This window comes from Branchiostoma lanceolatum, chromosome 6, assembly GCF_035083965.1.
Source record: "Branchiostoma lanceolatum isolate klBraLanc5 chromosome 6, klBraLanc5.hap2, whole genome shotgun sequence".
In the NCBI taxonomy this organism is placed as follows: Eukaryota; Metazoa; Chordata; class Leptocardii; order Amphioxiformes; family Branchiostomatidae; genus Branchiostoma; species Branchiostoma lanceolatum.
This window is the reverse complement of record NC_089727.1, coordinates 14285671-14300223: the sequence shown is the minus strand read 5'-3', so window position 1 is coordinate 14300223 and position 14553 is coordinate 14285671. Positions and strand designations below refer to the sequence as shown.

Genomic DNA, 14553 nt, shown 5'->3' with positions numbered 1-14553 from the left:
AGATTCATTGCCTCATTCTTCAACCCTTAGAAGGGATGAATTACTCAGACTTCAAATATTTTTCAAGCAACATTAGAAATACACCTTTCCACAACTACAAAAAATAAAAAATCTCATACTTCGTGTTTTTCTGAATTTGTATATTCATTAGGCCACAGTAAGTAAATTTTATGGATGACATCAACACGCACATTGATTTTCAATCTGATTTTAAAAATAACTCTTGTTCCTCTCTCAGTCTTTGGTCAACATGGCAAGAAAATACCGAAAATGGTGTGGAAACCTTGATTGTATTTGTACAAGTGACACTAGTGAGGTAGCCTTAGGTGTAGTTGCCAACTTGGTAAGCAATACTTGCCTACTATACTAGTTTCACTTTGCGCACTTCTTGAATACAGAACTGTACCTGTACACAGCCAGCTAGCAGCTGATGCAGAATGTGAGCTCTTCTCTTCATCAGTTTCACATCATACTGTGTGGAGTCTGAGGCCTGGCCGTTGCTTATCGGGTTGGCGAAGCGATTGCAGAACTCCTTCTTTGTACCAAGCAGGTTGGGCTTCACAAAGTTCACCATGCAATGGTCTACAGGACAGACCGCACCAATTGTAAACTTTAAATTGTTGACAAGAATTAAGGCATTATAGTTATTTATGTACCAATCAAGTCTAAAGATTTTGAAAAAACAAACTGCTGCGTATATGCTGAAGTTGAAAAATCGAAATTAGAAGTACTTCTTGTTCAGGAATGATAAAAAAGTATTGCCACTTACACATAATCTTCCACAAAAACTTGTATACAGAAGAATGCATCTACAAGAAATGTTGTGGCTACAGTTCTGTAGTAAAACCTATCAAGGCTTAGACAGTGATGCTAGAAATGAAAATACATGTATGTTATATGTCTTGACTTGTTGACAACTCACATTCAGTAAGATTGTTCTGCAGTGGTGTTCCTGTGAGAACAATCCTCCTCTTGGATTTGATGTCGTTCATGGCTTTGGAGATGGCTGTTGCCTCGTTCTTCAGGATGTGGCCTTCGTCACACACCACCAAGTCTGGACCTAGTGGAGCAGAGCAAAGTCATGGAGTCAAGTCTGGAATAGCCACTGCAGTGGTAGAAATACTTGTTTTCAGTGTTCTGCAATATTGCAGAATGTCAAAATTTTTTTCTGCAATTTGAAAATATTTTCTGCAAATACACATGCCTCCATACTAGTTCTCAACTTTATAATGCCTACTTATTTACATTATATCTAACACTGGTCAGTTCAAATTGGGAAATCCAGAAGCAGTTTGGAATCTTCAGCAATATCAGATCTCTGCCTACAAGTGTGGTATGAGCTGAAAGCTCTCTTCATCATGAATGTAGTCATGTAAAAATTATTAGTCAGCGATGTTCACAACTTTAGATATGATTGATTGAAAATGCATGTGAACGATGTACTCCTAGGTCAGTACATATCCAGCAGTATTGAGTTCACCTGGGTTTTTACAAACAATTGTGGGCTAATTGTTCCAGTCACAGTGGGCAATGACACTTCTAATCACTGAGCCCATTGAACTCAAGCCTGCCCATTGTACTGGAAATCTGGTGATTATGCAAGTGTATTCAACTGAGTGGAAGGACTAATTTTCTACTCATTTGCATGGCATTCATTAGGGTGGATCATTGTCTGTCCACTATCAGGCCAGTATGGGCCAAGTCTAACCAGGTCTGGGGTGGTATTGTGTCGCCAGGTCCAACTAATGATAGTATGGGTTGGGCAACTTTCTAAAAGGCATATCTTCATAGCTTTCCATGTTAGGACTAAATTAAAGGCACCATAATGTGCGGGACATCATGCTCTTTCAAATGATATATGAAACTTAACTGTAAACTCAGTAGAAAAAAAGTTGGAAAATTCGAATTCCAAGATGGCCGCCTTGAAATCTGGAAACTGAACCTCCGGATTTGAACTGACTAGTGTTAATATTCTAGAGCTTTGCAACATTGCTGTAATTCTTTATTCTCTCTGACTCTATCTTTGATTATCACTAGCAAAGTTTTTAAGAGGAATAACATGCATGTGTGTGAAAAATATTCAAATTAATAGCGCTGTGGGCTTCAGTTTATAATTACAGCGCCGCTAGTTTGCTTACTAGTAAGTCTATATAATCTCCTGAATTGAGAGCCATTGAATTCCGAGTCTGATTTTTTTTCTTCTGCAAAATTGCAGATTGTTTAATTTTTCTTCTGCAATCTTGAAAATCTTTATGCAATTTGCAGATTGCAGACGGGTATTTCGAACGCTGCACTGGCTAATATGTCTCCTAACAAGGGATAAGCATACTAGGACTGAAACTCATTCACATATGACATCTTTATACTTATTTTGACGGTTCCAAATACTAGCTCTACTAGTTCCACTTGTCCTCAGAGACTTTTTCACAATTCACTGATGAAAGACAGTGGAAAGTCTGAAATGTCTTACCCTGTAGAGACCTAATCCAGCTGTTGGCTTCATTTTGTATAATGAATCCATTTGTTATATTGGAAATCTTGAATGTTTACAGTGGTTTTATTATCACAGTTTTTGCGGTGCCTTTCTATTGCAAAATCCTGACAGAGAATATATGTTTCTGGCTACAGTACTGCTTTGATTGCGAATGAATCTACAGTACTTGGTGATATAAAAAAATGTTTTCAAAGATGCAAACCTGGATCGACCAAGGTCTTGTGGAAGGACTCCCGTATCTTCTTGCTCTTGATGCGCTTCCCGGTGGACAGGTTCCTGTACATGTCATAGCCCATCAGCATGACCCCGCCCTCCCTCTGCCACGCCTCCAGGGTCCACTTCCTGGTCTGGTTGGACACAATACTGGAAAGTTCCCACACCTAGGGACAAGCAAACAGGTATCAAGAGGCAAGCAAAAAGAGAGGGGAAGACAATATTCTTTTAACTTGATTTTAACTCCTCCCGGGTGGGGTGGTAACAGAACAAAACAAGCTTTCTACCACTAAAAAATGAAGACCACAGCAACAGCACATCCAGAACAAAAGATACAAAAACTGGAAGTTCTGCTGCAGTACCAAGGTTACATACCAGGAGGCCAAAAATTGACCTTGACCTTTGTCTTCCCAAGATCTACCCATATACCAAATATCATCATACTCCATCTAAAGTTTCTTGAGTTATACAAAATCCGGAAACACACAGACATTCCGAAAACTATACCTCCATTTTTCATGTTGGTAAAAATAGACCCATACTACTGTATCCACTCACATCTAGTTGGTCCTCCTCATCGAGCCACATCTCAAACTCTTTCTTCCAGTTGAGGACTGTGTTGATGGGACACACCACCAGACAGGTCTTCACATCGGGGAGGACGTCAGAGGAAACCACTGTGTGAACTAGTGTGACAACCTAGGCAGACAGAAGACTTCGGTTAACAGGGTGCTCAAATATCTGGCTTTACTACTGACACGGACAGTGTACGTCCTTCAATCGCATACAATGCTTTCAGAACATAACAATGAGTTAACTAAGATTAGACAAGGCAGAGAATATAAATAAATTTGTCATAGAGGGTAGTGCATGGTAAAGATTATAAGCTTTTTCAAAATCCTTACCTGCAGTGTTTTTCCCAACCCCATGCAGTGTGCCAAGATAGCCCCCGAGCCTTCTTCCTTGTTCCCCTTCTCGACTGTTTCGTACAAGGAGTCCCACAGAAAGCGAACACCTGCAACATAAGACGGTACATTCCTCACAGACTGCTATCAGCAATATACAACAAAATGATGATTAAGACAAGCAATTCATGGTATGAACCTTTTCATGGTCTTATATTATTTATGGCATTGATATAAGTTGGACTCATTATTAAGTAGTTTTAAAGAAGTTGAAAAAAAAATTAGCCGTACCTTCCACCTGGTGAGGCTTAAGCTTGCGGCAAAGTTGTCGGTCCACTTCTATCAGTGGCTCCTTGGTTTTAGGGTCTTTCTCAAGAACCAGGCGGGTAGTGATGGGGCACTTGACTGGGGATGACTCGTCTATTTCCACCTGCTCCACCTGGAAAACACCCTTTATCATCAGGTGTGATAAGAGTGTGGACCGTTAGAATGTGGACAGGGCATTCCATGCGAAAATGCCCCTTGTTGCAGGCGTGAAGCACAAAGCACAGCATGCAGCATACATGAAACTAGTAGTCTCTTCTCATGCATGTAGGAATAAAGTATGCAGTCAAGGTTAGTGAATTATAAATAAGAAGTTCATGAAAGAGTGGTTAAGAGGCAAAGCACAGGCAGCATGTACAGTTAAGTTTGCTCAGCTGATTCTTTATAACACAGGAAAAAAAACAGCTCTTCTACACAGGAATTATCAATAAAGCTTTCTGTCAAAGGAAGCAAGGAGACTCAAAGTTGTTCTCACAGATTCCCATATTGTCCAACATTGAGGGAAGTATGAAGCATTGGAGGGAAAAGTGTCTATTCAGTTATTATTACTATTAGTACATAGGTCCGGGAGCTATCAGTACACTGTTTATTCAGTTATTATTAGTACACCCCCAGATGATGGGGAACAGAAGTTGCTAAACTGGATAGTGAGTGAGTGAGTGAGTGATTTGAGGCAAAGCTAAAAGATGTATAATGCTTTTACCTCGCCCTCCTCCTGTCTAGTTGCCAGTCGTTTCCGCCTCTCTTCTTCAGCTTTGGCGGCCTGCTTGGTCTCATCCGTCAGTTTCTTGTCATCCCACACCTTTCGGATTTTCTTCCGGCTCTCTTTCTTCTTCTTTCTTTCCAGCTGAAAAAGAGTGCTGAAAAATGACCAGCTGCAAAGGAGAACTACTTTGTTCATAGGTGGTAATAGAAGGTAGCATGGGGGTTAGAAAACTTCTCTCACTAATATCTACTTCCAAGTCACAGTACGGTACATGGGTTTCAAATACACATTGTTATATACAATCAACATTATTTCCATATCAAAATCAATAAAGCCTTAACATACAGTGCACTAAAAACAGCACAAAGATAGAAGTTTAAAATACCTCAGAGCCTGCGCCAACTGATGACTGTTGTGAACCTTCTGAGTCCGAATCGTCAATTTTTATTCGTCTTCTCTTCTTCTTGCCCTTTCCCTTTTTGTAACTCCTGGCAACCTTTTCCGTGTCTGAAGCCGTTTTCTTACTCCTTGTGCGACGACTCACTCCAGCAGTGGACGAGCCATCTTCACTTCCACTCAAGCCACTGCCGCTACTCTGGCTACTCTTCTTGCTTGCTGCACGTTTCCTTTTTTTGCTTGGCTTCTTACTCCCATCTGAGTCACTGGACTCTAGTCTGATGCGAAGAAGGGGATGCTGCTTCCTTGATTTCTTCTTTGGCGTGACTTCCTCCTCATCCTCATCTGTAACACTTTCTTCTTCCTTGGCCTTCTTCTCTGCCACCTCTTTCTTCTTTTTGGTTTTCTTCTCCTTCTTTTTGGCTGAGTCAGAGTTTTCAGAACTTGAGTCTCCTTCATCATCGTCCATATCAGCCAACAGCTTCTTTTTGGCAGCCGCATTTTCAGGGTTCTCATCATCAGTGTCTTCATTATCGGCGCCTGCATCGTTTAAGTCTCCATCTCCCGCCGCATACATGTCCTCACTATGGTAACCCTCTTCATCATCATCACCTTCATTATCATCGTCGTCATCACCTTCATTATCATCATCGTCATCTGAGGAACTAGAGTCGTTTTTGGCAGCCTTTCTTTTCTTTCTTTCCTTCTTTTCTTTCTTTCCACCTTTCTTCTCCTTTTTAATGCTTTTCTCCTTCTTATCATCATCTTCTTCATCTTCTTCCTCAAAATCTTCCTCTTTGATCTTCTTTTTCGACGAGCCTTTAGTTTGGAGAGCTTTCTTTTCTAGTTCAGAAATTTCCTTGTCTGTGTCTGAGAGATCTGAATCATCTTGTCCTTTTCTCTTTCCTTTCCGAGTTGATTTGGTGGTGCTGTCTGCTTCTTGCTTCTTACTACGGAGAGACCGTCTGGTCTCCTTACTGTCGGATGTTTCATCTTCATCTGATGCCAGGCTAGTTCGACTGGCCCTCTTTGGAGTGGTTTTTTGGACTCTTAATCTCTTTTGAGAATTTGGTGTCTCTGAGTTGCGCTTACTTCTCCGTTTTGATGGCGAATACTCTTCACCACTGTCACTACCTTCTGCATCACTCTCAACGTCGGTGGATTCGTCCATCATTGCGGCTTTCAGGGCTGCTTCTGATTCAACATCTTCTTCTGTCCTGTCTACTTTTCCCTTACCTCTGAGACGCTTTTTCTCACTGCCCTTGTCTGTGGCACTGTCAGCTTCATCTGCTGAAGTGTCTTCACCTTGCTTGCTGCGTTTGGCATCTTCACTTTTGTTCTCATAGGACAGCTTCCGCTTTGTGGCCTTAGAATCTTCATCTTCTACATCACTGTCTTTAGCTTCTTTGTCTGTATCATCTACAGCTATGCCGTTCTGTACAGGCTCCACATCAGCTGAGCCAGAAATATGGACTGGTGTGTCATCGTCAGACGTGTTGTTTGCAAGTTCATTTGCACTTACTACTCCCACAGGAACCACAGGAATGCCTTGAGGATCCTGTTCCAGAAGCTCTTGTGCCGCCTTTTGAATCGTGGTTATCTTCTGTACTGCGTTGTTGATCACAGGTTGTGCCTTTCTTAACTGTTCTTTCAAGGCATCAGTCAGCACAGGTTGGGCCTGCCCTAAGACCAGGTAGTTGGTTTTGGTGGAATTCTGTCCGGTAAGGTAAGCATGTCTCTGTTGGAGTGACTCCAGAAATGTGTGCATGTGCAGCACAGAGGTGAGAATGTTGTGAGACATGGAGGAAAAATCCGGCGAGACAACCACGCTGGGAGATCTGACGACGTTCGCTTGAGGGCCAGATACTACTGGGGAAACATACACAACTGGTTGGCTGACAGGTGTCCTAGATTGATGCATTCCTAGTTGCGAATGGCCAAGAACGGGTACAACAGGTTGTCGCTTTCCCAGTCTTCTGTCTTCCCGATTTAGCACCATCTGTTGCTGTTCTGGCGGCAGCTGTCTAATCTGAGCCACTGTCATCCTTTTGTAAGGATCAATAGGCACTGATATTGGCTGAGGGGGTCTTTCAACCTTAACTTGAACTGGCAACGGTTTGGTTCCTTTAATTTCAGAGACCACCTGAACGTCGTCTGCAGAATCGTCTTGAGATTCCTTCCCCTGTTGCTTCTTTGCTGCGTCTTCTTTCTTGGCATCTTTCTTGACGCGTTTCTGCTTTTGTTTCTCCCGTTCGCTCAACTCCATGACCTGGTCGCACGCGGCCACGAGGTCGGACAGGTGGAAGGGATCGCACACGTAGCATCGCCACTCGTCCGACTCGTTGATCTCGGTCATCTCCCTGCGCCCCAGGTTACGCTTGATGCAGGCTTTACAGAAAGCATTGGTGCAGAAGTCACAGCACAGTAAGTTTCCACCTTCTGCACACCACCTGGAATAAATATAAACGTGTGCCAATACATCCAATACTAGAATTAAGGCACTTGACTAAGAAAGAGCAACGACAAGGGGACATACATGGGCAAGGACATCTCTAACTGTAAATGTAGATGGCCGTCTTTTGACAAAAAGTTGCAACCCAACCGCGTAAATTACCCATGTATGAAATCTAACTAAAAATAAATGCACAGTAATGCTTTTTACAAAGCTTATCTATGAATCTTATGTCTGACTTAGACATGGAGAAACTTTTAGACTGACCTGCACTGCTCGTCTATCCCATTCTCATCCTTGTCAAAGTTGTCGCTGCTGTAGTAGTTATCGCACCGCTGTGGAAGAGACACCTGTCAGTAATGGCTATAACTGCACCCTCACTAGACTCCACTTCTATTTTTATCTTATTTACAAGATACAAGATAACTCTATTGGAAATCGCAGTGTTGCAAAAATATAGGTGTCTACTCATATTGTGTACAAGACAGTGGGCTGTGCTTAAACCCTTACACATCAATATGACTAGAAATGTTAGAAAATTTTAAGCTAACATATAAAAGTGTTGGATGTCCTCTTACCTTACATATCAGGACCTTCAGAGCTGGGTGACGCTTGCAGGTACCAGGCAGAGAGGGGAAGATCTGCCCACCACACGCCGTGCAGTGATAAATCTGGTCTACAGCTCCAACTGGAAAAAGATGATACATACAGATCAGTACAGTAACATTTGTGAAATTACAGTCAAGTTTCCAGCAGTGTTAACTTCTCTATAGAACATAGATTGAAGAACAATGTTCATAAAGAAAAATGTTAGATGACCACTTCTTGTAACAACCTTTGGAAAGTTGCCAGTTAATTACAAAGTCAGTCATTTTTTGTGCTCTATGATTAGTAAACCGCCACCAACTGTGATGACCCAATTACAATGTTAGGTTAATAAGCTGATGTGAAAAGCTGTATAATGACTTAGCTAATATCATCATTGTCTGCAGGCGAGTCTACCACTGGTACAAGCGACTCACCGTCATCCAATCCTTGCAAGCAAAACCACAAGACAAGACAAAACCATCAGCATCAAATACAGCTGTTAAAAGACACAAAAGAAATAACAAACAAAACCAACGGATTTCCTACTGTTGTAGCATAACTTACAGCACACTTCACTTTCTGTCTTGTCTTTTGCAATTATAGTAGTTAGAGGTATTAGAAAGAGTTGCGATTAGGTCTATTATTGTGACTGTTATGCATATGAATTATGGTGAAATGGTTATAAGAAAGGATTGTATGAAAGCCTACCTGTGATCTTTGCAGAGGGAGTGGCGCCTGCTTCTGATTCTCTTTTATGTTTCCTACTAAACTCAGGCCCTCTGAACAAACCCCGGTCATCCAGAACAGCCTCTGGTTGGACAATTACTGTGCCTGGAACGAAAACAAAAATTAACATCTTCTTTGTAAACATGAAGCTCAAATGCAATATACCTGAAAGCCATGTTTAATTACAAAGCTATGACTATCTGTTACTTCTATCCCAGGATTCATTATTATGTATTTCATGTAGAAAACCACATAGTTTTGCAGTTGAACGATGTTTATACATGTAGAAAGATTCTAGACTACCACTTGTTATAAACTCAGGAAAGCAGTAATGACCAATTTCATGTTAGAATTTAACTATACTACCTTTGTACCTACATTTACATCATCTCTGGTATTACAATAAATAAGAAATATACACTGTATCTTTATCACAATCAAGTATTTAAAATCCATGTCACATTTTCTCTTACAGTCTCACCTTCAGGCAGCTCATCAGGGGCTGCGCCCTTTGACCTGGGCGTGGCAGGAGGTGTCTTTGCTTTAGGTACCGGCACTTCTTTCTTTTCTTCCTTCCCATCATGCTGATCTTTTGACGCTTTCCTCATTGCTTCAAGTACGGCATCAGCATCTTCGAAGACAAAAGAACATAACAGGCCTTAACAACTTGAACTTGATGTTCGATGCGACCCACTACACTGTTCTATGTATTACAGGTTTGTTATAACATCTAGAAAAAGTGGCCAAGATATCTTACTGTTTGTACTGTCTTCTATCTTGGCACTCTGTATACCTTGACTACCTGTGGACTCTGGAAAGACAATTACAAAGCTCTGGTAGTCAAATCTCAATAGAAACACTATCCTTTTCAAGGGTGATATGAAGGTACTCGCAGTACTCAAATATACAGCACTCTTAATATGCAAGGGAGCACTCTTCTTTTATTCATGTGCATCTTACAATGATGACATTGATGGAAGTATAGATAGTGATGCCAAAATGTAATGGGCAGGAGGGGTATTCACTGTAATGAGTTTGCCTTTTGAATTTTTATCGTAGCGTAGGATTCATCATAACGACAATCTTACCGATGTCATCGTTGCTCTCTGCGCCTTTTGGGTCCGACTCATCATCAGAGGCCACCTGTCGTACCACCTTGGCGGGCTTCCTGTGGGAAGTATGTTAATTACCTGATAAGATGAAAGTTTCATGCAATTGTAGCATAGCTGTGCAATAATTCATGTATACAGTGATAGTCTAAAAGAGTGGTACAGTTTTAATATTTCCTTGTCACTGACAGACTGCAGCATATTGAGGCATGTTGTAACTTCCCATGAAAAATTTAATGAAAAGTCTACATCAACTCAAACATCAAGTGATAACAAAAGACGAGACACCAATTAATCAGGCTTATTCAAAGATTGAATGAAACCAAAGCATAACTCCTTCTGATCATATTCATCAATAACGATAGTACATTGTACTACTCAATTGATATACATGCGCACACGTGTTGGCGTTAAAACTTAAATGTAGACCCTTCCCGTTTTTGCACATTGCACCATCAAATAGTCCTTTTTTAGGCTTGATGTTTTTGTTTTTCAAGGTTCCCAGAACAGTACTTTTTCACTTTCAGGCCCAGGTATGACATCATTACAAACTGTTGTAATAGCTGTTAGCAAGACAAGCTGTAGATGGGAAAATACAAATGACCTTACCTTCGTGAGGCACCAGTTTTGACCATGGTGCTTGTGGAAGTGGACGGTTGGTCGGTGTCGGTGCCTGACGACGGTGGCGGTGAGCCCTCCTCCTGGAGTTTCTGCACTATGGAGTCAAGGTTGAATCTGGGGAAGGAGCAAAACTGATTAGGTCACTGACAAAAGACAGCAGATAAATGTCTGAAAGGTCTGACCGCTTACAAAACTGAGTAACTTGAGCAAAACTGTTGTAATGAAACTGTATTATTTGGTACTATAGTATACTAGTAACTGGTATACCACCTCAACATGTAACAGTAGTTTCGAAGAGTAAGTAGAAGCTGTGAAACACTGGACTGATTGTTTAGTAGACCTCAACTTGCATAAGCAGACATTGATGCTGAAGATAAACATGATGATGAGGGTAACAAAGCAACTTGACAAAGTAGATTGTGGCTCACTCCTACTGACTTCAAGCAATGCCAGAGGAAAAAATTATCACAACAGTTTATGTCATGTCTTACATATGTGCACAATTAATGAGATTTCCACTTTGTAGTAATATAAATATTCTAAATTCTAATGGCAAACATATCAGCCTCTGTTTCATGTAAGCACTATAAACATTATAGCATCTAAGATTGAACTAACTACAAAAGTGATATCTCTGATAGTATTACCTGGATACCTAATGCTGCCCAAAACACCAAAACATGAGCACATTGGAAGAAAACTCTTAAAATCAAATAGTGACCAAGAAGCCTGAAACTGTGAAAGCCTTGATCTGCCTAGCTGCATGTATGCTTACTAATATATAGCTACAGATACAGATCATTGTTCTACAACAACATATTGCTTGGGATAAAATGTTAAGTCTACTATACAAAATACCACTGTGACAGCTACACAGTGACTGATTGAGTCCCTGGTGTGATGCTTTTGTTTATCACACTGGATTCAAAGTCCATGTAGTTTGGGGTTCATTCAGCTTCAACATGTCTTTTTTGAGTACTGTATCTAGTCACTTTCCTTGGATCGGCTTTGCCAGATAAAAATGACCATATGTCCTTCATATTTTAGAGCAAAAAACATTATGTACATGTATGTGCCTGGCAAATGTGACCTAGTTTAGTTACATGTATTTGGGGTCTATATCTTGAGGTTATCATAAGCATGGCAACATTTGTGTTTTGCATGCTGCTGTACATTTCAGGGATCTCCCCAGAAATGTATAGCAGGATGGGGGGAGGGTGCCGGGCACAGGATACGTGTGGGGGGCGCACAACTCTCAAAAGGAGAGCGGATGTTGCCTTTTGCCTTTTTCAGACATAAAGGAAGTTATTTTCTGCAACTTCAGCTTTACACCTGAAATTTCTAGTTTTGAGCAGAATTACAGGCTTTGCTGGGTAAAAATTGGAAAAAATACCCTAACTTTGAAAATCAACAGGATGGAGCTGGGATTAGAACAGGATGGAGGAGCGCCACTGTACCATTCTTTAGGGAGATCCCTGCATTTTGATGAAACTGTTTTGTAACTAAGGTTTTGCAGATGTCAGGATGATTGAGGTGTGTCAATGTGTTTCCTACATCTTTGTATGTGTAATATATTTTTGTGACATTGGAAATTCTATGGCACTGCATGAGAAGTTGTGCTGTTGTAAACCTGATGCAGAATTCTAATTTAAACCCTGCTAATGTTTATGGAGCTACCGGGAGTAGAAACTGTTAGCTGTGTGATTAACTTTGTTCCGTTTTTCATAGAACAATGGATCACAGTTAAAAGCTATCCCAGGGTGGCCAGTTGAGAAATTCCATATTTTTCTGAATGATTCTTTTATAAATTATAGTTTGAATTTGAGTTCAGTATGACAGTAGTTAAAGCGAATTTGAAGCTCGTAGTAAATATCTGTTTTGTTAGTACAAAAGAAAGACTACAAACTATTGGCCTCAAACAAACATGGTCTTAAAGGTATCACTGAAAATGATGTACTTAAATCAAAAACACATAATATTGTGAAGCTTTCAGTTATACACATCATTAATAAAATAGAAAGTATGATATCTTATATAACAAGTTGGAAACTGAGATATTTTGTTGGTGCTACACTCAATGTTATTAATCTGTCAACAGACACAAAAAAGATTTCAGACATATATTATGGCCATGAAATATGATGACTGACTGTGACTCTGTTGTGTATCAAGTTACACAGAGCTTAACAAAATGTTTCATTTCCTTTTCAATGTATGGTTCTAATGCTTAAAATTAACATAATACACCTTAACATGGACATATTTATAGCTCTTTCTTGACCATTGAAACTGGTTTGGGGACAAGAATTTTGGCAACCTGCCTAGTTATCCATGTTGAGAAGAATTTTAACTTGACTACGAAAATCAAGCTAAACAAATATGGATTTTTTTCAACTTCCCTACTTTCATTTTGAAGATGTGTCACACACCTTGATTCACACTTCAACGTGACAAAGCATGTGTGTGACTGCTAGTGCTACTTGGAGCATGAACTCAAACGGAACAAACAAAACCCAAGAATTTTAAGTCTCGGTTACAGATTTGGTGTGCCAAACTGTTCAAAACCTGGGGGAAACCATCCGGCATTTTTACCGGCCTAATTAATTCTCCTTTGTCCGTTTGTCAGGAGAGAAAACGTGTTACCGGCCGGCACTCCGCGATAGGTTGGAGATTTTCGCCATTTTCCACCACCGATTTTCTTTCTGGGGCGACCAGGACCACCGAGGTAAACTCGGAATGAAAAATCACGACTCACCTGTCGTTCTTGGAGGGAGAAATCGCCGATGTGACAGAAAATGCCGGTAAGGGTTTCCAAACGACAGCGGGGTCAGAAGATTTGGCGCGAGACAGGAGGGTTTACGGGTCATGAACCCGTTTGTTTGGCGGGACATACAAATAAGGCGTCAAAAATATCGCCCTTTTCAAAACAATCCTCCAGTTGGCACCCACTCTTTAGCGTGAAGTAACACCACGAAGACATGTTTTCCTCACATATGTTATAGTTTCATGTGGTAACCTTTGTAAACCCATTCTGGCCAACTTGTCGTCTGCAAGAAAAAGTAGTGCGATCCACAAATTTATGCAATGGAACCTCCTCATACTCAGTCCTAGAGGAAGGCAAATTAGGAAGTCTATACGGGCTTTCAAAATGCCGAATCACATGAAAATTTTGGTCGAAAGACAACTTGAATGTGCCAATTAACCCCCCTGGTTGTTGTAAGAAGTCAAAGTCTACATTGTCATGATTTTCTAGAAACTAGAGGCAAATATGTTATCAATTAAAATTGTATGCAAAGCCAGCGGGGCAAATGTCGTATAAACCAAATCTTGAGACTTACCCCCTGGACTTTCCTTTCTCTGCCATATTGGCCCGTCCTAGCCGAGAAAGGACATGGCGACCACTTGGAGAAAATCGTCTTGTGAAAGCTGAGCAAATTCCTTACAAAAAAACAGCAAATTTGACTTATTTTACAAACAGTTGATGGTACCTTCCTGTAGGTTTTCACAGTCTAGACTCGCGTCACGTAGATATGCAAATTTTGGGATGTCAGGATGGCACAGGGGGAGATCATGATTGGCCGAGCTGAAATTTTATGCATAAATTTGCATTTCGCACCTTTTTGTCATGATGATAATGATGATATTCTATGTAAATAATCAATGTTTATATCGTATCATCTTTCTTGGTCATCAACATTTTATGTCTGATAATTTGCATTTGCAAAATATTGTGGACATAGGATCAAATTATTTTCAGTGACGTAATTTTCATCTGACCTGACCTTCGAGAGATTTGGGACATTTACATTACTATTTTAACCTCCTTGCTTTAACACTCATCAAAAGCAAAATTTGCTTCTTATTTTTTCTTTGTTATGTGGCTTACCTACGTGTGAGTGATGCGATCAATTTTTCTCCTTGTGCATTCAACGTTGTGCCTGTTGAAACACGTAGTTCATTTTCACTCTCGTTTGTTACAGCCCCAGTGACGTAATGAGATCCGGATGGAACCGGTTCAA

At 40.6% G+C, this 14553-nt stretch overlaps 1 protein-coding gene across 7 annotated transcripts in view; it reads right to left on the bottom strand.

The window, feature by feature from the left end:
- The window catches only part of LOC136436723 (transcriptional regulator ATRX homolog), a 26545-nt gene extending 11992 nt beyond the window's left edge, over positions 1-14553 (bottom strand). For 3 of the 7 annotated variants that reach the window (XM_066430937.1, XM_066430941.1, XM_066430939.1), the window contains exons 1-16: positions 13873-14066; positions 10523-10648; positions 9893-9972; positions 9562-9615; positions 9286-9435; positions 8787-8909; positions 8069-8178; positions 7758-7825; positions 5028-7488; positions 4640-4783; positions 3904-4063; positions 3613-3722; positions 3266-3406; positions 2697-2874; positions 923-1060; positions 407-582 (exon numbers count right to left, since the gene is read on the bottom strand). In XM_066430937.1, the coding sequence (XP_066287034.1) occupies positions 407-582; positions 923-1060; positions 2697-2874; positions 3266-3406; positions 3613-3722; positions 3904-4063; positions 4640-4783; positions 5028-7488; positions 7758-7825; positions 8069-8178; positions 8787-8909; positions 9286-9435; positions 9562-9615; positions 9893-9972; positions 10523-10648; positions 13873-13898 (4245 nt within the window). In that variant the 5' untranslated portion in view covers positions 13899-14066. Of the gene's footprint in view, positions 1-406; positions 583-922; positions 1061-2696; positions 2875-3265; positions 3407-3612; positions 3723-3903; positions 4064-4639; positions 4784-5027; positions 7489-7757; positions 7826-8068; positions 8179-8786; positions 8910-9285; positions 9436-9561; positions 9616-9892; positions 9973-10522; positions 10649-13289; positions 13550-13872; positions 14067-14420 lie in introns of those variants that run through there. The other 4 variants (XM_066430943.1, XM_066430938.1, XM_066430942.1 and 1 more) reach the window with 4 other exon arrangements.